Source organism: Chiloscyllium plagiosum, unplaced genomic scaffold (assembly GCF_037043375.1).
Source record: "Chiloscyllium plagiosum isolate Xiang-an unplaced genomic scaffold, Cpla_swu_hap1 HiC_scaffold_15, whole genome shotgun sequence".
NCBI classification, from domain to species: Eukaryota; Metazoa; Chordata; class Chondrichthyes; order Orectolobiformes; family Hemiscylliidae; genus Chiloscyllium; species Chiloscyllium plagiosum.
This window is the reverse complement of record NW_028270153.1, coordinates 44,221,859-44,247,904: the sequence shown is the minus strand read 5'-3', so window position 1 is coordinate 44,247,904 and position 26,046 is coordinate 44,221,859. Positions and strand designations below refer to the sequence as shown.

Here is a 26,046-nt window from a genome sequence, read left to right as displayed (position 1 = left end):
AGACTGAGCCTGATCATTCTGTTCTCCAACCACAAGAACAAGAGAGATAGAATCTCTGGGGGACACTCACTCCGGAGGAGGTGCAGCATGCTTTACAGAGTTCAGGGTCATATCATTCAACTCACTTTTCATCAGTGTAGATATCTGAAGTCAAACTCACAACTTGTTCAAACCACAACGTATATGCTGACCTGCTGTCAAAAGCTATGACAACTGAGGCCATGAAGAGTCAGAGGACTGTAGGTGGTCAGGATTACACTGATCCCTTTGCTGATGAAATGCCTTGGGAGCTATCTGTGAGGCAACAGATGCTGATTGTCCAGATTCACCTGCATGAGGATCTGGTGGATATTCCAGTGAGCATCCAGACCTTGGTTTGGACAGAGGAGAAACCCATCAGCCCCAGACTGCAACTCCCCATCCCCATCTGTGCTTGTAAGCCTGTCCATAGTGAGGTTCCATCCATTGGAAACTATATGGAGGCCCAGATAGGGCACACCAGTCAGTCAGTGGGATATGGTACTGCAAAAAGAAGAATTGTGCTCCTGCGATTGATTCTGGGTACACTGACTGTGATATTTTTTGTTCCCATATAAATGCTAAAGCTTGACTAATAGACTTCATCAGACACTGCAAGAAGGAACGAGGGATACATTGTTTTGTTCAAAATTGCTGAACTTTGAGAAGTAATTGTCTTTAGGTTATCTTATCAGGAAAGGCTTTAACGATAAGCCTTAAGATACTGAAGATGCAGATGCAGAGCACTTATTGTGTCTCCTTGAGACTTGAGAAACATAACTAATTGCTCAGTCATAACCAAAGCATTCAGGCTACAAATCTGGACAATTGAATCAAAACTGAGATCGGCCAAAGAACATCAGAAAGGGAGACAAAAACAGGAAGTACTGGAGAAACTCTATATATTTGGCAGCATCTGTGGTGAAAGAAATAGAGTTAGCATTTCACCTCCCATCTGGCTCTTGTGAGGAAGGTGAGGAAAGGTGAGGAAGAATGATTTGCCTCCTTTTTTTTAAACCCTCTCTTGGTTGATGACAACTTACAGAGTTAAGGAGAAATTTCTTCAGCCAGAGAGTGGTGAATCTGTGGAATTCATTGCCACAGAAGGCTGTGGAGGCCAGGTCATTGAGTATATTGAAGACAGAGAGAGTTAAGTTTTTGATGGCCAAGGGAATCAGAGGTTGGGGGTAGAAAGCAGGAAAATGGGGTTGAGAAACCTATCAGAGCTGAAAATGTGTTGCTGGAAAAGTGCAGCAGGTCAGGCGGCATCCAAGGAACAAGAGAATCGATGTTTTGGGCATAAGCCCTTCTTCAGGAGGGCTTATGCCCGAAACGTCGATTCTCCTGTTCCTTGGATGCTGCCTGACCTGCTGCGCTTTTCCAGCAACACATTTTCAGCTCTGATCTCCAGCATCTGCAGTCCCCACTTTCTCCTTGAGAAACCTATTAGCCATGATTGAGTGGCAGAGCAGTCTTGATGGGCCAAATGGTCTCATTCCTGCTCCTTTGGTCTTATGGTTATAATATTTTTGTTTCATTTTAGCATGAACCTATATCAAATGACAATAAAAGGTGATTACTTCTGAATGAAGGAACCAATAGCAAGGCTTTGACTGAAAAAAAAAATGAATTTTATTACCAACGAACCCCAATGAGTTTAAAAAGGAATGAGCATCTGGTTACAGTCAGGAAGACTAAAGGCCACTAAGTTTAAATGTGCTCACAGTGCTTGGGTGTTAGATTTTTAACCTGAGAACACAGTTGCTTATTTGTTGACTGCTATCCCAAGCAGTGACAAATCTGCACCAGGCCTGACATCACAGTCTCTCCCAGCAATGGTCAAAACCCATCCCTCTGCACCTTTGAATCCAATCACATTTGAAAGTGGTGGCATGGTTTATTTTCCCCCAATTTTCCACAATGAGGCACTGCCAGAATTATAGTATGCTCTGCATTTCTGGAGAATTTCTGATCAGAATTACCTGTCTGAAAGGCAGACCATTTTTGTAGCATGCAAAAGGAGCTACCTGACTGTGACTGTTACTCCTTGGAAAATCCAGCCTTTCAAGTCTGCCAGGCATATCAGTTCTGTTTGAGGATTTTGGGAAGACTGTAGAAGGGAACTGTTCGAGGTTGGGGGAAATACAAGATGAGAAGATGTGTTGAGATGATTTCCAAAGAGGGTGAAGTCAGTGACAGTCCTGGAAACAGTAGACTTAAAACATCAGTACGAGGTATCTGCCCTCAAATTGCACTTTTGAATTTTGTGCTGAATGTCAATCATTGAGGCCAGAAATTAACATGGATCTGACCAGATGTGAATAACTTGCAGGTTCAAATTGGTCTAGAGGTTTTCTTTCTCTTTAGAAATACAGATAACGGTCCCTGTGAGCAGCAGGGTGTCTTGGTTCAGGCTTTCACGGTGACATTCCTAAATTGGCAGAATGATGCCGTGTGCACCCAATCTATGTAAGTGCTTAGAAAGAATGAGGAAGTGACCCTCAGTGTGAACACAATCTAAAGTGTTTCCCTCAAGCAGGGAGGGAGATGACTATCCTAATATCTTGAAGCTTGACCTGTATTCAAAGATTAAAAATTCAAACAAATTATTGTTGTGGGATAACTTACAAGGCCCTTCAAATGAAGTGTGTGGAGAGTGGGACAGTTCTGGTCAGCTAGCAGTCTTCAACAGATAGCTCCATTCTTCAGATGGAAGACAGACATGGAGACATGGCAGAAAAGCAAGGGATGAATGGAGAGGGAGGTTCTGAAGAAGGGTCACTGGACGTGAAACGTTACCTCTTCACAATTGCTGCCAGACCTGCTGAGCTTTTCCAGCAACTTCTGTTTTTGTTTTTGAAGGGAAGAATGACCTTGCCTTTGGCTAGAGAGCAGGATGCTGCTATCAGAAGCTACTGAGAGGAACATACTCTGTGCCAATAGTCTACTTGTCCTCTCGTATCATTAATATACCCTCAATTGTCACAGTTTGTATACTTAGTTTGAATACAAAGACAACAATCTTAGATTATAGTTAACTAAGTGGGACATTGTTATTAAGGGAAGCCAGAAGTCACAAAGGCATTGGCATACAATAGGAATGTCTGATAGAGAGTCTGACTGAGTAAATAGGCATGACTGGAGCGAGAGATATCCAGGGAGTTGCAGAACACAGTGTGATAGATTTGCAGCATCTAACCTATCAACACCTTGTGCAGATGATCCCTTCATTCCAGGAATCAATTTATATATCCTTCTCTGAACTACTTCTGATATAAATTGGTCTTTCCTGAAATAAGGATAACAATACTGTATGCAGTACTTCACACCTTGTCTGGTGTTTTACATACGTCAGTTTATTCGTTCTTAGATAAGCTTCAGTAATTTATTGCGTTTATATGAACCATGCTTTAAAAACATCTGCAGCTCCAAATAACCACAGTTTTCAAAGCAGATTGGTGTTCTTCATTGGACCAAGTAAATATTTCTGCTCCTAGAAACTTGGGATCTACTTCTGAGCATTGAAAACCAACTCCTATCCCATTAAATAAGGTAAAAGTTTTCATTCCTTCTGATTGTCATTACTTAAAATATCTTTGTCTCGAGAAACTATAAAATAATTTGAGAGATAAGATTTGTTCATTTCCTCTATTATTCATAGCTCCAAAAAGTAAATGAGACACAATTAGGTATGTTCATATCCAAACAAAGGAAAGTCCATTATTAATATGAATATGGGATTTGAGAATTAATCTTGGTTGTGAACGTCTATTGGTTCTGTACTCTATCCCAGCAAGATACTACCTTGCAATACTACTTTGGATCATAAGACTAATAAGCCAAACAGTCAGAGGAGTTATTTTGTTTGTTAATACAACAGACTACCTAATTTTGAATTATTTAGCATTATGGTCTAGAGAGGTTTTTGACTCAAATTTACTGACTCGGCAGGAGTATCGGTAGGGTTGACCACCGATACTCCTGCCGACTTCATCTGCAGGAAATGCAGTCAGATCCTGCTCCTCACAGAACGAGTTATGGAACTGGAACTGGAACTGGAGTTGGATGAACTGAGGATTATTCGAGAGGCTGAGAGGGTGATAGATGGAAGCTACAGGGACATAGCTATGCCAGAGAACAGAGGTAGCTGGGTAACAGTTAGAGGTGGGAAGGGGAGGAAGCAGGCAGTGCAGGGATCCCCTGTGGTCGTTCCCCTAAACAATAAGTATGCCGTTTTGGATACTGTTGGGGAGGACGGCCGAGCAGGGGTAAGCTGCAGTGACCGGGTCTGTGGCGCGAGGTCTGGCTCTGAGACTTAGAAGAGAAAGGGGGAGAGGAGGAGAGCGCTAGTTATAGGAGACTCTCTTGTTAGAGGGACGGACAGGTGGTTCTGTGGACATGGGCGAGACTCTCGGATGGTTTGTTGCCTCCCAGGTGCCAGGGTCTGAGACATCTCGGACCGTGTCTTCAGAATCCTTAATGGGGAGGGTGTGCAGCCAGAAGTCGTGGTGCACGTTGGCACCAACGACATAGGTAGGAAGAGGGGTGGGGAGGTCATTCAAGAGCTCAGGGAGTTAGGCTGGAAGCTGAAAGCTAGGACAGACAGAGTCGTCATCTCTGGGTTGTTGCCGGTGCCACGTGACAGTGAGGCAAGGAATAGGGAGAGAGTGCAGTTGTACACGTGGCTGCAAGGATGGTGTATGAGGGAGGGCTTCAGATATTTGGACAATTGGACTGCATTCTGGGGAAGGTCGGACCTGTACAAGCAGGACGGGTTGCACCTGAACCAGAAGGGCACCAATATCCTGGGGGGTAGGTTTGCTAGCACTCTTCGGGGGGGTTTAAACTAATTTGGCAGGGGGAGGGAATCCGGACTTGTAGTCCAGCAAGTAAGCTAGCTGTGTCAGGATGTCCAAGACTTTAGGGAGGCTGTGAAGAAGGTAGCACTGACAGGGAATACTTGCGGACACAGAGCTGGGTTCAAGTGCGTATACTTCAACGCAAGGAGTATCAGAAATAAGGTGGGTGAACTTAAGGTGTGGATCGGTACCTGGGACTACGATGTTGTGGCCATCATGGAAACGTGGATAGAAGAGGGACAGGAATGGTTGTTGGAGGTTCCTGGTTACATATGTTTCAGTAAGATTAGGGAGGGTGGTAAAAAAGGAGGGGGGGGGGTGGCGTTGCTAATTAGAAATGGTATAATGGCTGCAGAAAGGCAGTTCGAGGGGGATCTGCCTTTGGAGGTAGTATGGGCTGAAGTCAGAAATAGGAAAGGTGCAGTCACCTTGTTGGGTGTTTACTATAGGCCCCCCAATAGCAGCAGAGATGTGGAGAAACAGATTGGGAAACAGATTTTGGAAAGGTGCAGAAGCTACAGGGTACTAGTCATGGGCAATTTCAACTTCCCAAATATTGATTGGAAGCTCTTTAGATCAAGTATATTGGATGGGGCGGTGTTTGCGCAGTGTGTCCAGGAAGCTTTTCTAACTCAGTATGTAGATTGTCCGACCAGAGGGGAGGCCATATTGGATTTGATACTTGGTAATGAACCGGGACAAGTGATGGGCTTGTTAGTGGGTGAACATTTTGGTGATGGTGACCATAATTCTGTGACTTTCACCTTGGTTATGGAGAGAGATAGGTGCGTGCAACAGGGTAGGTTTTACAATTGGAGGAAGGGTAATTACGATGCTGTAAGACAGGATCTGAGGAGCATAAGTTGGGAGCATAGGCTGTCAGGGAAAGATGTCGTGGAAATGTGGAACTTTTCAAGGAACAGATACGACGTGTCCTTGATATGTATATACCAGTCTGGCAGGAAAGAAATGGTCGTGTGAGGGAACCTTGGTTGACGAGGGAGGTTGAATGTCTTGTAAAGAGGAAGAAGGAGGCTTACATAAGGTTGAGGAAACAGGGTTCAGACAGAGCAGTGGAGGGATACAGGATAGCCAGAAGGGACCTGAAGAAAGGGATTAGGAGAACTAAGAGAGGGCATGAAAAATCTTTGGCGGATAGGATCAAGGATAACCCAAAGGCATTTTATGTGTATGTGAGAAACATGAGAATGACGAGAACGAGGGTAGGTCCGATCAAGGACAGTAGTGGGAGACTGTGTATTGAGTCGAAAGAGATAGGAGAGGTCTTGAATGAGTACTTTTCTTCAGTATTTACGAACGAGAGGGACCGTATTGTTGAAGAGGAGAGTGTGAAACGGACTGGTAAGCTAGAGGAGATACTTGTTAGGAAGGAAGATGTGTTGGACATTTTGAACAACTTGAGGATAGACAAGTCCCCCGGGCCTGACGGGATATATCCTAGGATTATGTGGGAAGCAAGAGAGGAAATTGCAGTACCGTTGGCAATGATCTTTTTGTCTTCACTGTCAACGGGGGTGGTACCAGGGGACTGGAGAGTGGCGAATGTTGTGCCCCTGTTCAAAAAAGGGAATAGGGATAACCCCGGGAATTACCGGCCAGTTAGTCTTACTTCGGTGGTAGGCAAAGTAATGGAAAGGGTACTGAGGGATAGGATTTATGAGTATCTGGAAAGATACTGCTTGATTAGGGACAGCCAGCACGGATTTGTGAAGGGTAGGTCTTGCCTTACAAGTCTTATTGAATTCTTTGAGGAGGTGACCAAGCATGTGGATGAGGGTAGAGCAGTGGATGTAGTATACATGGATTTTAGTAAGACATTTGATAAGGTTCCCCATGGTAGACTTATGCGGAAAGTCAGGAGGCATGGGATAGAGGGAAATTTGGCCAATTGGATAGAAAACTGGCTAACCGGTCGAAGTCAGAATGTGGTGGTAGATGGTAAATATTCAGCCTGGAGCCCAGTTACAAGTGGAGTTCCGCAGAGATCAGTTCTGGGTCCTCTGCTGTTTGTAATTTTTATTAATGACTTGGATGAGGGAGTCGAAGGGTGGGTCAGTAAATTCGCAGATGATACGAAGATTGGTGGAGTTGTGGATAGTGAGGAGGGCTGTTGTCGGCTGCAAAGGGACTTAGATATGATGCAGAGCTGGGCTGAGGAGTGGCAGATGGAGTTCAACCCTGCCAAATGTGAGGTTGTCCATTTTGGAAAGACAAATAAGAATGCGGAATACAGGGTTAACGGTAGGGTTCTTAGTGAGGTGGAGGAACAGAGGGATCTTGGGGTCTATGTTCATAGATCTTTGAAAGTTGCCACTCAGGTGGATAGAGCTTGTAAGAAGGCCTATGGTGTATTAGCGTTCATTAGCAGAGGGATTGAATTCAAGAGTCGTGAAATGATGTTGCAACTGTACAGGACTTTGGTTAGGCCACATTTGGAGTACTGTGTGCAGTTCTGGTTGCCTCACTTTAGGAAAGATGTGGAAGCTTTGGAGAGGGTGCAGAGAAGATTTACCAGGATGTTGCCTGGAATGGAGAATAGGTCGTACGAGGATAGGTTGAGAGTGCTAGGCCTTTTCTCGTTGGAACGGCGAAGGATGAGGGGTGACTTGATAGAGGTTTATAAGATGATCAGAGGAATAGATAGAGTAGACAGTCAGAAACTTTTTCCCCGGGTACAACAGAGTGTTACAAGGGGACATAAATTTAAGGTGAAGGGTGGAAGGTATAGGGGAGATGTCAGGGGTGGGTTCTTTACCCAGAGAGTGGTGGGGGCATGGAAATCGCTGCCTGTGGGAGTGGTAGAGTCAGAATCTTTGGTGACCTTTAAGCGGCAATTGGATAGGTACATGGATGGGTGCTTAAGCTAGGACAAATGTTCGGCACAACATCGTGGGCCGAAGGGCCTGTTCTGTGCTGTATTGTTCTATGACTCATTTCCCTGGCTGGTTAATACTGTATACTATCCCTCACCCATTTGCTCAAACTAAATCCTCCTGAATTGGACCTGGTGCTATCCTTAGCTGTATGTGCGGATACTGTAGGCAATCATCACGATGGCTCAGTAGTTAGCACTGCTGCCTCACAGCACCAGGGTCCCAGTTTCAATCCCAGGCTTGGGTGACTGTCTGCGCGGGTTTGCTCTGGTTTCCTCCCACAGCCCAAAGATGTGCCGGTCAGGTGAATTGGCTATGCCAAAATTGCCCATAGTGTTAGGTGCATTAGTCAGAGGGAAATGGGTCTGGGTGGGTTACTCTTCAGAGAGTCGGCATGGACTTGTTGGGCCAAAGGGCCTGTTTCCACACTGTAGGGAATCTAAGTTAATCAACCTAGAATTGTCGTCTGGTGACACCATGAAATATGCAGAGCCAAAACCCAACTGATACTCACTAAATGATAAAGGATTACTGAACACAAACTAATTTTAGCTCAAAAAGAAAAGCCTTTTCAATGGTATTGGAATAAAATGCTATTGCCAAAATGTTTCTTTTCCTTTAATGAATAAGGTATGCATTTGCACAGGATTGTTTAGCATACAGTATTTCAAGTCATATAGCAATTTTCTGGCTAACTTGTATTGCTTTGTAATTTAAAGCTAAAAATAAAGTCTAAATACTGCCATCTGCTGTGCTGAAAGGTATTACCAAGTACAAAAGGATTGGAAACCTAACAACTAGGTGTTTTTATGCTGAATATTTAATTGCCTTTTCCTTGTAGATTGCATTGATTAGACAACTCTCTTACTATTGCAAGGCTTGCCAGAAATGAAAAGCTCTCCAAAAATGTAAATGAACATCCAAATTATCAAAGAGCTATGCAACACTAATTAGATTAGATTAGATTCCCTACAGTGTGGAAACAGGCCCTTTGGCTCAACCAGTCCACACCGACCTTCCGAAGAGTAACTCACCTCGACCCATTTTCCCTCTGACTAATTGACCTAACACTATGGGGCAATTTAGCATGGCCAATTCACCTGATCTGCACATTTTTGGACTGTGGTGGGAAACTGGAGCACCCGGAGGAATCCCACGCAGACACGGGGAGAATGTGCAAACTCCACACAGACAGGCACCCGAGGCTGGAATTGAACCTGGTACTCTGGCGCTGTGAGGCAGCAGTGCTAACCACTGAGCCACTGTGCGGTACATTGTGAGGAATTCTCCTATACTATAGACTATTCTTCGAATAATCAAGTACAGGGAGACAATCCTTTATCTGAAATCCCAAAATCCGAAAAGCTCCAAAGTCTGAAGGTTTTTTTGTGAATTTTTTTTCTCATTAATAAGGTTATTTGGTGTATAAAACAGTTAACCCAAGTCGACATCCACTCGATGCATGTCACTCAGATCCGACGTTGAGGGAGTGGCCCAGCACCGACAGGCCTTGATTCTGTTTCAAGGCATGTTTTACTCAGCGAGTATGCTCCTCCGGTAAGATTTTTAAAAATTTCACCAAACTGTCACTTATTCTGAAATTCGAAAAATTCTGAATTCCGAAAACCAGCTGGTCCCGAGCATTTCGGATAAAGGATTGTGCACCTGTATTTTAATTTGATAGAAAGAAATTGTATTTATTTAGGACTTTGCATGTTCTTGAGGTTTACCAAAATGCTTCATAGCTATGGCAGTGCTTTTGAAGCTTAATATCTTTGTACGGAGAAATGACAGTTTTATTCTGCTCAATGCAAGGTCTCACAAATGCCATTCTGACTAATGACTATATAATTTATTTTAATGCTGCTAGTTGATGGAAACACAAGCATTTACAGAATGCTTTTTGTACCTACTCCCAGATATTTCAAAGTACAATAAATAATTTGAGCGCGATCACTATTGTAATGCAAGAAACACAGCAGCCAATTTGCAGACAGCAAGCTCCAACAAAAAAAAGTGATAACTAGACAAATTTGTTTTGCTGAAGTTGACTGAGGGAAATATCTTGACCAAGCCCTAGTGGATAACTCTTATATTTTTCTATGACAGAATGTCAAAAAGGATCTTTTTACATTCTGCCTCAGTTTAACATCTCCCAAAAAACCCAAACTTTGAACAATGTAACTCTTCCTCATTCCTCCCCCAGGAATGTCAGGTTTGATTTTTTTTCCAAGTCCTGAAATAGACTTGAATCTGAAACCTTGCAACTGAGAGAAAGTGCTACTAATTGAGGCACCACTGACAATAATAGTTGAGGTTTTCTCCATCACAGATATCAGTCTTCAGACAATTCAATTCAGTCCACATGATTAAAAATAAGTCTGAGGGTAGTACAGCCAACAAAACGTATGAGCATTGACAACATCCCGACTATAGGACTGAAGACTAGTGGTTCAGAAATAGCAGTGTCCTTTGTTGCTGTCCCAACATAGCAACACCAGCATCTACCCAACAACATGCAAAATTGCCCAGGTATGTTCACCCATGAAATATATAGCACATTCAATCCAAGCAACAACTATCTGATCAGTCTACTGTCAGTCAGCTTCAAAAGGGGTGGAAAGTAGACAGGCTGAGGCTGGAGGAACACAGCAAGCCAGGCAGCATGACGAGGTGCGGAAGTTGAGGTTTCGGGTGTAACCTTTTTTCTGCACCTCCTGATGCTACCTGGCTTGCTGTGTTCCTCCAGCCTCCTGCCTGTCTACTTTGGATTCCAGCATCTGCAGTTTTTATTATCTCTGAAAACGGGGTGGAAGGCAGTTGACAATGAATGCTGTTAAGCGGCACTTAGCAACAAACAATTGTCTGTTTGGATTCAATGGTTGAAATATGTATAAAGAACCAAATTCCAGAGGTGATGATAGAATGACTGCCCTTCATATCAAGACAGCATTAGCCTCAGCAAAATGAAGTCAATTGGTATCAGGAAAACTTTCCTTGGTTAAAGGATCACGTCTCACGCAAAAGAAAGATTGTTGCAGCTACCACAGCAATTCAGATGTCAGTGGTCTGTAATTTGCTTACAAACATTTTGAATATCATTATTTAGATGCTTTGCAATTGTAGAAAGGGACATTTTGTATAACAGTCTTAATTTGGAAGGTCCTTGAAGAGTTTCTTTCTTCCTTTATTATAAAAGTGTAATAAAAGTTTTACCTGTTTAACTTTCAGAACCAAGTTTAAATCTAGGGCGTGAATTTCCCAGTGTCTGAACAATATGGCTGATGGAAAAGGTAGGACAATATAAAGGGAATGGAAAATTAGATTCATAATGTCAAGAAAGGATCATATATTCCCCTGAAGATGGCTAGATGGCAACCTCACTGGAAGTGGTGAGGGCCCGATTTGAATGCATTACTTTGGTCAAATTTATAGGAATGTTACTGTTTTCCCCAAGTACCAGTAAGAAACTAGACCATTCTGATTCCTCATTTTAAAGGGAGAGTGGTAACCTGACAGCTAAAGCTTGCTCCCACCTTCACCAGGCCCCTATGTTGGCCAATATTTCTCAACATCTCAGGGCTTGTTCCACAGGCAGAAATCACCTGTATCCTCTGTCCATGGATGAACACATTGGCAAAGCAACAGCTTCGTATCAGGATAGCCTTCCTGAATAACTTAGTTCAGTTCAGCACTGTTACCACAATTTGGAGTCCACTGACCCCCTGAATTGCAATGTTGCTGCTAGGCTGTCTTGTGTGCAGAGATAGGCACTGATAACGTACATTGGAACAATGTGCATCGCAGCTTGCTCGCTTACTTTGCTTTTACTTGGACACTGAGCTGCTCTATCTTTCCTTTTTCACAGGCAGATTGCCATGTTTTCCATCACCAGAAGGCCAAGGAGGTGAACATGTTAATGTACTTACTGTATTACATCAATGTCACACCTACAGCATATGCCAGCAACTTAAGCAACAAACACAATGCATGCATTTCAACCAATTGACTGTGTGTGAAGGTTTAATGGTGGTAGCTCTTAAGTCAGTCAAGGGGGACTATGGTCTGTCAGAAATCCCGATCATCCCCAATCAGGGAAAATACTGATAGGAACTGATTGAGTGAGTAGAAAGTACAAAAGGCACAAGGGTTAGTAGATATTTTGTGGGGACTAAATAACCTGCTTTCAATCAGTATTATAGTTTTATATAAAGGAAACTCAAATGCACTGAATTAGTAATTTCAAAATTTATTTTAAATTTTATACACCGATATTTAACATCTCTTTTGAAGTGCGAAAATAGCATATAAATATATAAAAACATAAAAGGAGAACTTTATTTATATAGACAAAACATTCCATAGAAAATAACAAAAATGATCATTCACAGGCCTAAATATTCTCGAGATGCATCTTAGTCAAAGCTATGAATTAGCCACGACGTTGTACATGGAAGGTAAAATGCTGCAAAATACAATGCTGACAAACTAAATCAACCCACATCATTACAAGTTTAATTCAGGTTTTAAAACTTAGTGCATAAAAGTGTAAATTAGAAAGAATATCACCCAGAAGCTGTGCAGCCATAGAGGCAATTTCATAACTACTGCAATGTTGGTTTAGTTTTCAGCTTTCCCCAAAGTTGTATCTGTTGAGAACACTAAGGCCTCCTGCTTGTACTTCCATGGTCCAGAAGGAGCTTTGCAGCTCAGATGTAAAGGAAATCTAACACACCAGTCAGTGATTAAATAGTTGAGACTCCAACCAAACCAAAAGGAAAGTCGAGATACTTATCACTTGCAAATACTCCAAGCTATACTACTACATTTTGTGGAAACACCATATCTCTGTTTCAAGTCACAGCAAAGAGCTGCTATTTAGAAAAAAATAAATCCAACTTATATTGGGAAGGTGAAATACTTAAATCTTCATTGATTAGTAAAGAAACTATGATCTACTTAGATAATATTGCTCAAATATTTCAGTCCTATTGTTATTAGATATACTAGGAAACCAGATTATGATGATTCATATGGACAAAGTAAAAACCTAAAACCAAGTGTTTTTTGAAAATATCTGACAAAAGACAATTTAAAAGTTCAGCTACTTCCCAATTTTATAGGGCCCCAAAAAAGTGGAATTACAAAATACTGTTTGACAATCTTCTTCGAGTTCATCGCATAATATTTCTAAAATTGGGAATTCAATTACAATATTAATAATAAGCTTAATTCAGCAAAAAAAAATCTAAGAAAGAGATTAGTGGAAAAAAGGGACAACAGGAAACGTACCGTACTGTGTTAGCTGGTATCACTTTGGATAGTTCTAACTGATCTGCTTTGTATCTCAAGCAATTTCTGTTTTTGTTTTCACATGATTGACAAGTTATTAAGTATAAATCCAAATGCTTGAATCATGCAACATACATGCAAAAGATTAATAAAGATAGCACTGGAAGTAATATTAGAAGGAACAGTAAAATGTCTACAATAGGAAGAAAAAAATTGAGACACACAAGGCATGAGGGATCATGCACAGAATATGCTGCCTACTGAGTACATATTTAATTCAGATACTTGTAAATGAGCACACAAGTTTTCAGTAATATCCCATTATTACTTCAATTCTTAACTGTGAATTATTTTCACTTTATATAGGACTTGTGGCATTTGTACATTTGCTTACAATCAAGTTCTTTACAACATTGCTTGCCCATAAACAGTTAACACAAATCAGATTTATGGCCGAGGTAGTGGAATACAATTTTTTCCACACCTGTAAAAAAGTGTAATTGCCCGTATGACAATAAATGTTTCATATGAAACATGATCAAATATTAAGAAAACATACAGTAAATTTGGCAAGCTAAAGTAATATGCTATCTTTTGTTGGCTTGTTTGATTAAGTGAAACAGATTTATAATTTTAATATTATTTCTTCAAGATTATTTTTCTAAAAGTGGTAAATAAAAACTAGCCACACCTTAAATTACCTAAATACTCCACATTTCTCCATATTGGTTCCTATATTCAAGAAAGTCAAATTTCACATTAATATTGGAAGTATTACAATGGCAGACAGACAAATGCTTAGAATGATAAATGTTTACTTTCACAAATATGGTCTCAATGGTGAAAATACCATCATCACAATGAATACGTTTGAGCAAATGCTTGTTGGTACAGATATATTCTACAAATATAATATTCATAAACAAAATGTCCAGCTCTAAATGTTTCTATGAACATTAGTTTTAATTACTTCAAACTCTAAATATTTTTTAGAAATACGGTCATGAATATTTAAATTTCAACAGATCATGTCTTTGATAAATAGAAATTTTAATTTTCCATAAAAACCCCAAAATTAAATATACAATCAACAACAAATCAAACCTGCTCATCACAAACATTTGTGACAGGGTAGAAAATTAGACATAACTAAATTCACCATTTTAACTTTGTGCTGTGTTATAATTATTAATTGTCGCAACTTTTCAGAAGAATCTTACCAAAGACTCTATTTGAGTATGTGCAGCAACTGACTGTAAAGCTGAAAATCATGTTTTAGCTTTGTAAGGCCTCTTTGCTTGATGACCCTCTTAAGTAAAACAGCCAATAAGACAGCATTTTAGACAATGAGGGAAATAAGACAGCAAATGAGCAACTGAGAAGCCTGAAGATAGTGACAATAAAGGAAGATTTAAAAAGGTAACTAGTTCGACATTTTAGGAAAATTAGATAATGGGAGAAAGTGAAATGGACTTCGTATTGGCATGAGCAAATCAAGACACAATACAATAGCTGATGAATTTGTGCTTAGCAAAAAAGGTGGGAAAATATGCCTGTACTTTGAAGGTTGGAATTACTTAGCACGTTTTTCAGTAACTATGGAAAGAGAAATGAGTTAGTGTTTCAATCAATTCTAAAGAAGATTTCTTGATGTGCCTTTTGCTCCTCTCTCCACAGGGAGCAACAAACGAGTATTCCAGTAGTTTTTTTTTTCAGATATACAGTACCCACTGTATATTGTTTTTATGTAAGCTGTCTCTAAGTTAAGCATTCTGGCAAGTTGAGAGAGAAAATACACTAATCTTTGAGTCCTCCTTATAATAAGATGTAAAAGTAAGGTAAAATCACCATAGTCCAAGAGGACCATCAGGATATTTTCTCATTAGAGAGGTATGGCTGGTGGCAGATTAACCAGAGGGTCGCCACACCTCAGGCAAGAGGTGAGGTATTCATAGTGACCTCCACTGGTGAGAAATTTGCATCTGTGCTGTTGGCCTCATTCCCCATCACAAACCAGCCATCCAAGCTGCCCAACCTCCAAAGATAATGTACAATGTTCAGGAATGACTCTGAGAAACTGACAAAATTGAGTTGTGCACTCAGGAATGTGAAAAGTTAAACAAAATGAATTTATGCTGAAACAAAGTCTAAAACTGTATTGTCCAAGATACTGAGTTGGAAACCATTTAATCTAATCATTTTAATGTTTCATGTATCAGAGCATTTGATGAATATTTTCTTGTTGGATCAGTTTGAATCGTTTCAAGAAATACTTCAGTAATCCTAATTATGTTGTAGAATGGGTATATTTAATAAAACTAATATATTCCTTGAACATATTTTAATATTGAACTTAAATCACACATTTTCCAATAACTGTAATCTTCCCATCTATTAAATTACGTCAAAAATAATGGGCATTTATAGAAACATATATGTCTGAGTTATCAGTACAAAGGAAATAACTTCCAATAACTCTGTTGCAATGCAGCCTACATTTTGAAATTGTTAAAATTTACAATAACTGAAAGGAATTTTAATTGTCCTTATTTTACATGAATTTGTATCGTCATTTGAAAGAACACTAAATATTTCAAATGCCATGTTTGAACCAACTTAAAAGACAATGCTAAAAGCTGGTTGGTTCTACAAGAAATACAATGACTTGGAGTAGTGGTTAAAAACCGATGAAGGTCAAAGACAAATAATTGAAATTAAGTATGTAACTTATCTTTGTGTTCAATGTAATGAGAATATAGTGTATGGACTAAGCTTTTCTCTTTTATTAGCTTTTTTCTGATAGAATACCTTATTTCCTTTAAGACGTGTCACCGGTATTCTAGAATTAATCAAATAGCAGATAGAGAACTTTATTTAAAAAAAGTTTGAAGCTCTGCCCGCTCTTATATACTACTCAAAATACAATATTTGATGCATGTTTAATTTGAACAAGTGGGATTTATGTTTATTTTCACATATTTCTATCTCAAGCTTGAATAATAAAAGATGGATACCATTACAGTGTTAGCTTCTGCAAATTAACATTTCACCAACTTTAGGCTAACCATAAAACTTGCATTAAGGCCACTCAAAAGTATAACTGCTGCTGAAAAAGCTAGCAAACTGAAATCTAAAATTGCAATAATAGTTGGAAGATTGACAGTTGGTCTTGTAATGTGGTTCATTAGAGCTTGCTGGAAGCTGCATATATTCATATGTAGGACATGGTTCTTTGCAGGAAAACTGAATTTGTCCATATTGTGCATTTTCAATTAAAGTTTGGGGTATATTGTTATCCGGAGCATTCCTCATCAAATGTCTCAACCCAGGTCAGCTTGCTCCCTTTTTAATACAATTTAAACTTAAAAGCTCTGGACTTACTGTTCCTTGGTGCGATGTCTGGCAAACCCTTGGCCAATCCGAGCCCATTTGCCAATCATTCACTCTTCCTCATGCAATACAAATTTACATACATTTTTATTATTTATAACATAACATTACTTAAATGCAGGCAGACAGCAGAATGTTGCCAAAAGAACGAGCCTGATGCCTTGTAAATGATTCACAAAGTTAGCACACTGGTACAGTTCAAGTTATTAGGAAGGCAAAAGGAGTTGCCTTTATTGTTAGGGAGATGTACAAAGGTAGCAAAATCTTACTATAGCTGGTCAGGGCACTGCTGAGATGATAGCTGGAGTACTTTATATGGAATTGATCTCTTTACGTAAGGAAATATAAAATTGCATTTGAGGAGTTCAGAGAAGTTTCATTAAATGGATTCTTGGGATTATGGAATTGCCTTAAGAGGAACTGTTGAGCAGGTTAGATCAATACTAAATTGCATTTTAAAAATTGAGAGGTGATCTTATTGAAAAGTTTGAAGGGGCTTAATCAGGTAGATATAGAGTCTTGCCTCATATATAGCAGTTTCAAAAGAAGGGACATCCCATCTAAGATCTTAGGAGGATTTTCACCTCTTACAGAGCTGGTAACCTTTGGAGTTCCACCCCCTAAACAGCTGTGGAAGCTGGATTATTAATTTTTTTTAAGGCTGAATTAGACAGATTTCTGTTCGCCAAGGATTAGTGAGGGGGTAGGGGAGGCTGAAAAGTGAAATTAAGGCCACAATCAGATCAACCATGATCTTATTGAATCTAGAAACAGGCTCATTTTCATACACATTACTCAGACACTGTGGATTGGTCATTTATTTTGAGCAGGATTGTGATGTTTAGTTGCTATCTTGGGGACTATGCCTTTAAAATTGTGGTCTAATTTTCTGACTGGTATCTAGCCTCTGGTATCAGGTTGAAATAGAACTACTTGCATTTTTCTTGTAATGCACAATGATTTTGCTGAATAGCTAACTGCATCCCTTTAGAGACACAAAGGTTGAATTGTTCACAAGGAAACACAAGCTAAAGTCAGTTTGGTCTGGACATTTGAAGGCCACAAAGTGTATACCCCAGTGGTATGATTAAATCTGCAATGGCTCAAATATTTTTGTTTAAAATCAATCATTACTGAATGAAAAATCCCTTTGTAAGTGCAATTTATTTGAACCATACTGATGCTCCAGACAAAAAGTTTGTGGACAATCCAGTGATGTAGCAAACATAACTCATCAAAATCTGGGAGAAGTGGATTTGAACACCTACTAGTGGTGAAATTTACATTAAAGTATCGTGACTGCATCAGCAATTTGACAAGTAAGTGTGGAGATAAGTTACAAATTAAAAAGCAAGTACATTTTTCTAACGGCAGCAGGGGGAGGAAAAGCAGCAGGATTTCTTATTTAGCAGCTATGTGAACCGATCAAAATGCTGCAGGATCAAAATGCGCAAGTGGGGATAGTGTAAAACTGTGATCTTATTTACAATAAAGTGCATATCCAGTTGTGATACAAATGTTAATTTACATTTAGTTTTTTTTAATAAATATTTCTCAGATTAGCATTAACTGCTCACCTTCATAGTAGCCATCTAAACATGCAAAATATTATGTAGAAGAATTAAGTGAACACATTTACAGTATTCATCTTTAAAAAAATTAGAACAGCCAACAGATGGCACTAGGTACATTTTAAGAGGCTCAGAATGCAATGTTGTGTAATTGAATCATATTGGTGCCAGCCCTTCTCCTGAATCTTTATTAAACTTGATATAGTGTGCAAAGTCTGGAGTAAAGCCCAGATATTTAATCATTCCGTATGCTAGAGCAGCTCCTGTTCATCATCTTCAGAACCTGATGGTCCTTGGCGCACCTCCTCATACCACTTGTTGGTTAGTGTTTTCATCTGTATTCGGCCATGGTGGAGGTCCTAGAATACATATGTATAATCAGAAGTATGAGAGAGGAATACACTTCAGTGTATCAATGCATCTCAGTTGAATTACTTATATCCCACTTTCCTTGGCTGTATTGCATCTCCGGTAGAAAATTAAAGCATCCATATCATTCAAAATTAAATTGAAATATAAGCATCTATGAGTACAGCCAGGTTACCATAAAATGTTGCCGATTTGCCATGGCCAACTTGAAATTATAGAATTATATAGAGTTGAAAATGATAATGAAAAACCACTAAATGTTCAAGGGGACAAAGATGTACACAATGCGATGGAAGTTAGAAACTAAGATACCACTTAGTGATCAACCTGGTAATTGATACTTGAATTGGACAGTAATCCAAATGCACTGTTGAGGAGTTATCAATCAGCCTGGTGCATTAACAGAAGCTGCAAGGGCCACAGATAAGGGCATAGCAAAGGTCTTTTCCTGGGGTAGGAGAGTTCAAAACTAAAGGGCATTTTTTAAGGTGAGAGGAGAGATTTAAAAAGGGAACTGAGGGTAGTTCATACATGGTAGGATAATAACATTTAAAATACATTTGGACAGGTAAATTAATAGGAAAGGTTTAGAGGGATATGGGCCAAATGCAGGCAAATGGGACAATTTTAGCTTGGAAAAACTTGGTCAGCATTATGAGTTGGTCTGAAGGGTCTGTTTCCGTGCTGTATGATTCTTAAGACTAAATTTGTTACTAGGGCTCGAGAAATTTTCCATTCAAATCGTAAGACCACAAGATATATGAGCAGAATTAAGCATTCAGCCCATCAAGTTTGCCCCACCATTCAAGCATGGCTGATACATCTCTCAACTTCATTCTAGTCTTCTCGTCTGGTCCCCTTACTAACCAACCACCTATCTTTCTCAGTTTTAATACACTCAATGGAATTGGTCTTCACAACCTTTGGTGGCAATGAATTCCACAGATTAACCATCAAATTCCTCCTCTTATCAGTTGTAAAAGATTGTCCTATCAATGAGTCACTCCTACTACTGGAATCACCTCAACATCCACTCTATTCAGGCTGCTCAGTATTTTGTAAACTTCAATGTAACCATCTTCATCCTTCTGTACAGACCCAGAGACCTTAACCGCTTCTCGTATGACAAGCTCTTCATTCCCAGTATCATTCTTCTAAACCTCCACTGGAGCCCTTTCAACGCCAGCACATCCTTCCTTAGATATGGAGCCCAAAACTGCATACAATATTCCAAAGGTGGTCTCAGAGCCTTACACAACCTCAGCAGTACATCTGTCGTTGTATTCTAGCCCTCCTGAAATAAATACCAACGTTGCATTTGTCTTCCTAACTGCCAACTGAACCTGCATGTTAACCTTAAGAGAATCCTGAACTAGGATTCCCATGCTTCTTTGTGCTTCAGATTTCCAGTCTTTCCCAGTTTAAAAAAATAGGTTATGCCTCTATTATTCCTATTAAAGTAAGTAACATCACACTTTCCTACACTGTATTCAAAGTGCCATTTATTTGCCCATTCTCCTAACCTGTCCTAGTCTTTCTGCAGTTTCCTCACTTCCTCAACACTACCTGCCCTCCACCTATCTTTGTATCATCTGCAAATTTAACAACAATGCCCTCACAGTTCCTTCATCCAGATTGTTAATGTATTACATGAATAGTTGTGGCCCTTACACTGACTCCTGAGGAACTCCACTGGCTGCCATCCTGAAAAATACCCCTTTTATTCCCACATCTTCGACTTCTGCCAGTCAGCCAATCCTTTATCCAGCCTCTAACACCATGGGCTCTTATCTATGTAGCAGCCGCCTCTCCTTTGTCCAACCTGCTTGTTATTTCCTCAAATAATACTAAAAGATTGGCCATGTGTGCTGACGAAGCTGTGCTGATTCAGCCCTATTTTACCATGCACTTCCCAGTACGCTTAATAATGGAATCTAAAATCATACCAATAACCCAGGTCAAGTTAACTCTCCTACAGTTTCATCTATCTCCCTCCTTTTTAAACAGGGGTGTTACATTAGCCATTTTCCAGTCCTCTGGGACCCCCTCTGACTCCAGGGATTCCTGAAAGATCACCAGTGCGTCTACAATCTTTGCAGCTATCTCCTTCAGATCTCTGGGGTGTAATTCAACTGGACCAGGTGATTTATCCACCTTCAGACCTTTCAGCTTCCTCAACACCTGCTTAGTAATGACTTCTTCCTCATTTCTTCCCCCTGAAATTCTTGAAGTTCTGGTATGTTGCTGTTGTTTTCCACTCTGAAAGCCAATGCTAAATTCCTCCACCATTTCTTTGGTCCCCACTACGACTACCTCAGCTTCAATTTCCGGCTGTCCATTGCCCACTCTCGCTTCTCTCTTACTTTTTAACATATCTAAAAAAAATACTCTTGCAATCCGTTAATATTACTCACTAGTTTACCCTGATTTTTCAGCTATCTCCCCTTATTGCTTTTTTTTTAAAAGAAGTTATCCTCTGCTGGTTTTTAAAGGCTTCCCAAACCTCTGGCTTCCTACTAATATTCACCGTATTGTATGCTTTCTTGTTTGTTTTTATAACCTAATGGGTATCTCATTGCAATACATTGCAGATGCTGGAAATCTGTGGAGGGAGTAAACTCTGAAGAAAGATCACAAACCTAAAATGTTGTCCCAGAAAGTCCGGTGGTTAGCTATTTGTTTTCATTAAGCTGACTGGATGTGCTGTCAAGACCATGTAGAAATCCTAATGTGGCTGACTCTGTGGAAATTTTCTTTGGATAATTATCTTGCATCTGGAAATTTCTAAGAATCGTCCCTAGGGTGAGCGCTTTTGGAGAGTTCCAATTGACTTAAGTTTAACAGTTACCCATGAAATGTTAGAGAATTAAAAGCCTCCTCTAACTCTTCGGTAAACATTAAATTGAATACAGAGGTCACCACCAACCTCACCAATTACACAACCCTGACCACTGACACTTCTAGAACCTTTAATCTTTAATCGCCAGATGTGATCCCCCCCCCCCCCCCAACAACTCCCATCCCTCCCCACCCCAAACTATCCTAAGCCTTACCATTATCTTCGCCAGTCATCCAGCAGGTATTCTAACCAACAACATCCTTCACTCACCTCCTATTCTAACCACCATACATACCTTTTCACAGAGCTGTCAAAGTGGCTGGCTGTAAGACAATTAAACCCTCAGAATAAAACACTTACTGCTGCAGAAGTGTGGTTTTCACTCTGATTTACTGGGTTGCTGGCTATGTTTCCTGGATTGGTCTCCACTTATTTGCAAAAGAAGATATCTGTCCAGGAAATTCCAGAACACATTTGATCAAAAGAGAAATACTTGTCTTTTAGCCCAATCCAGATCAGAAATAGTGTTCTGATCCCGATTGGAGTTACTGGATTCTTTCTCAGACACTGCCAGACTTCTTGAGTACTTCCATCATTTTCCCTTTATATCTCAAAATAGGTAGTGCATTTAAAATAGGTTGAACAAGTGGAATGAAGCTTACATTGCCCAGTGATGCAAACATTTTGGAGCAGCTTTGTGGGATTAACGGTGTCAAATTCTGTGAACAAGTTGAGAAGTATTAGGAACAATTATGTGTCTCTGATACTTTCACTTTTCGAAGTCAAAAATCATGCCCAAAGAGCTATTTTGGTAGTACAGTGGGAAAGGAGAGTCTGAATGGTGAAATTCAAAAATGTAGCTTTGGGAATAAAGGACAAATACTTGGAAATTGTACATGGACAATAGTAGAAAATGAACGAGATAACTTTTAACAACGCCAATCAAAAGGAGAAACGGGGCATAGTGACATTAGATTTGTAATCTAGAGGCCCAGGTCAATTATCTGCAGTCAAGGGGTCAAATTCTATCAAGGCAGCTGGAGGATTTCAAACAATACATTTTTAAAAAGGCTGGTGTTGAAAACACCAAACAATTAGTTCACTAATAAAATCGAGGGAAAAAAAATCTGTTGTATAGTTATCCGGTCTGGCCTGGCCTACTTGTGACTCCAGTTCGCTGAGTTTTAAACAGTTTAGCAAGGCACTCAGTTCAAGGGCAATTAGGGAAGATCATCAAAAACTGGATTTTCCAAGAATACTCAGATCTCACACTAGAATAAATTAAATTACCATCATAGGAGTGAGGGAAACAGGATCAGCAGTTTAATGGTAATATAGTGCCTACGAGCAGGAATCTCATTAACAATTGATTAGTGTCATCAGTGAGTAAATAAACGTTGTTGCAAGACTCGGTGAAGGGACATTAACCAGATGTAGCTGACATAATGTCACTGTCAGAAGAGTAATACACGTACTTAAGGTACAGACACAGGATTTTGCTTGATTTGTTGGAACTAGCATAAACATTTAAAGATGATATACTTTCAACTTCTTGAAGAGCTCCTGGTATGTGATTATATAATGGTGCCTTTCCCTCACAAATGCAAAGATCGGATTTATAAACTCTTTTTTTTAATAAAGAATACAACCCAGTGTTTCAAAACATCCTAGTCATTGACCATGTATTAGAAGCAATAATATCTTGTTAAGGCACCTCATTATGTTAAATGGATTTGGTTTTCAGGAAACATCATCTCAGATTTTTCAAAAGGAACTGCTTTGGATTTCTAGCATCTGTGCACTTAATTCCCTTAAAAGTGAATTTAACGAAATCCAAGTAACTTATTACAAAGTTACCCAAAATTGCTCAGTGAACAATCCAATTATTCTAAGTGCTGACTAAAAAAAAGACGTCAAGCAATTATCACACTGAATTTAAGGAATTTGCAAAAGAACAGCAGCAGGCCACTCATTACCTCAAGCCTGCTCTACCATTCAATGTGATCATGCTACTCTAACTCAATTCCATATCTCAAAACACTCCTTGTGGAACTGTGCACCAAATGTCTACTATCGTTTGTTTGTAGAACTTCATTCCAGAAAAGTCAAGCTCTAACCTTTAGGCTATGTCTCGTAATACCACTGTCCCCAATAAGTGGAAATAGTTTCCCTCTACTGACTTAATCAGTTGTCCTTAATATAAAGTTCAAGGATATATACTTATGTATCTTACATTGAATAAAACTAGAAAGAGAGAATGAAGTATGGAATGTTAAACTTCACTAAATTAGAATAGCTACGAGCAGGGGGAAGGATCTTTTTGAATTTACTAATTGGCAAATCCAAATTTTAACTTTCTTTTCCACTGTTAAAAAATACAATAAATTCTAGTATTCCATAGCTAGCATAATCAGTTTATGCACTGTAATGTACAAAACTTTGATTTATCGATCAAAGAGAAAATTAGAAAGGCCAACCTCTGGAGTAAGTCTTCGTGTAAAGAAAGGGTTCAAATATTTCGCATCCAGCCACATGAAGCCTTTGAGATCATGCCGCTTGATGTATTGCGCTTCATATTCTTCCTCAGTTAGTTCTGATAAATGTTCAGATTCAACCGTATTCCCCTGGAAACAACAGCAATCAATTAGAACTATCTATATACATTTTATGCCATTTTATAGTGAGTTAGATTGCTAGCTATAAATTATTTATTCAATTCTTGAAAATAATGCTGCAATTTTTACTACCAAATTGTGTTACTCTGCTCATTACCTTTAAATAAAATGAAAGGCAACAAGTAGCAAATTCAGTTATGAAGTGGCGAACATAATGCTATATTTTTACCCATTGATTTAATTCCAAAACAAGTAATTAGGTCTTTTATTCTAAGAAGTTATGACTGAGTTATTCTATCTTAATTGTTAAATTCTAAATTTTCTGTGCCAATAGGAAGGGTGTGTGTCAAAGAGCCACAAAGGATGGGAAGACAAAAGGCAAATTAAATACCATCTTCTCAGTTTTGCTGAGGGTAATATCTTTCTTGTTTCTTCTACGTGTTTTGGGGTCTTCTATATCCATCAACCTGATGAGAGGCATTGTTCCTCCACCCAAAACCAGAATTGTGAAAAGCACAATGACTATTGTGGTTGTTCCAATAAGCTGACGCTTCTCTATTGGCTCCATCTCCAAATGTAGGCTCAAAGCATAAGGAATGGCACCACGCAGACCTAAATGTTAAAGTAATGAAATAAGTCCAAAGGATTTGAGTAGTAACCAGAAGATAAAATCACATTAGCTACTGTGTCCATCAATTTTGATTACAGCCAATTTAACCTCAACTGAATTTTCAACTGAACTGATGGGTGTGTAATATTTTTTATAAAAAAGATCTCTCAGCATTTCACAAAAAAATTACTATAGAGTCAAATTTGTGGATTATAATAAACATATGATTATAAAGCAGATTGTTATTACTGATACTTGGTTTAACGTATGATTGAATTACCTGCAGTTATAATATGCTAATGTTTGCTGAAGATTGTTTCCACTTAGATGATCAAATATATGTGATGAGCAAGTTGAATTTGTAGGATGTTTTGAGATGAATCCAGCAAGATTAGAGAAGCAATGTTTAGGAAGGAATAGCATTCAATAAAAGTACTTTTTGGTGCAAAGGATGCCATTTTAAAAACAAATTTATAGACTGACCTTCATGACATCAAGGTGTCCCAAAGTGCTTTACAGCCAATTAGGTGTTTTTGAAGTATACTCACTGTAATACATGGCAGCAATTTACAAATAGCAAATTCCCACTCATAATGGAACAAATATGAGGTTTGTTATGTGACCATGTCTTTAGTTTAGGGTAAAATTGAGGAATGAAAGGGCTCACGTGACCTGCTCAAATTCTGCTCAATAACAAGCAACTGCGCTGACATTCGATACACTGTTTATTTCAAGATAGGACAAACTTAGCGAGGTGTAGGGGATAGCTAACTTGCATACCTCCTGGACCCAACATCCATGAGATTTGTATCACCATGGAATGGAGCTTTGAGAGTGGAAGACAGCACAGAAAGTCATTGCAGAATTATGTTTCAGAATTTTCTACAAGTAACACTGAACTTCGGACAAGTGCAGTGAATGTGAAAGCACATGAGATAGAGGCAAAATAGAAGTGGGAGCCTTCAGATGAAGAGGGTTCAAATGAAGCTGGAAGGTTCACCTGGTTTTGACCAAAGAGAGGGATCACCAGGGTAACCTGCACTATGAGAATTTGTAAGTAGAACTGGTTTTAGAATTTTAGTCTGCTTCGCTTGGGGATTCTACAAGGCTTTTTTTCAAATATATTGTATACTACTAGTCTAAGGAAACAAAGATGCCAACTCATACTGTCACACAGATACACTAACATTTTCTGATCAAAACACTTCTATAGGTGGCAGTCAGTCAGTCATAAACACATGATTGAAGTACTTTAATCATGCTGTAATCAAAGTAATTAACAGGTAGTTAACAAGTATTTTTGTTAATTTATACTAATTACATTAAATGACCATTTTAAATACGATGGTTAGAAGACTGTGGGAAATAAATAAACAAGAGACCTCCAGGGGTCTTATCGATAGCCTTGTCCTTGAGTTTTAAACTACAGGGTCACTTATGAATAAAAGCTTGTTTGTTTTTTAAAGATAAACAAAACATTCTATCAAGACAACCCATTGTCTGTATGTTGACGGTAATGTGCACGTGAACAGATCTATCAGTGACAATTACCACATTATTAACAAATTAGATTTCAATAAATTTTAATC

General features: G+C 39.3%; 1 protein-coding gene across 2 annotated transcripts in view; it reads right to left on the bottom strand.

Annotated features, from left to right (window-relative positions):
- Positions 1-12,004: 12,004 nt before the first annotated feature.
- Positions 12,005-26,046, bottom strand: part of slc9a8 (solute carrier family 9 member 8) — a 76,303-nt gene continuing 62,261 nt past the window's right edge. For both annotated transcript variants that reach the window (XM_087994926.1, XM_043710280.2), the window contains 3 exons: positions 24,239-24,459; positions 23,710-23,856; positions 12,005-18,383 (listed from right to left, as the gene is read on the bottom strand). In XM_087994926.1, the coding sequence (XP_087851052.1) occupies positions 18,276-18,383; positions 23,710-23,856; positions 24,239-24,459 (476 nt within the window). In that variant the 3' untranslated portion in view covers positions 12,005-18,275. The remainder of the gene's footprint in view (positions 18,384-23,709; positions 23,857-24,238; positions 24,460-26,046) is intronic.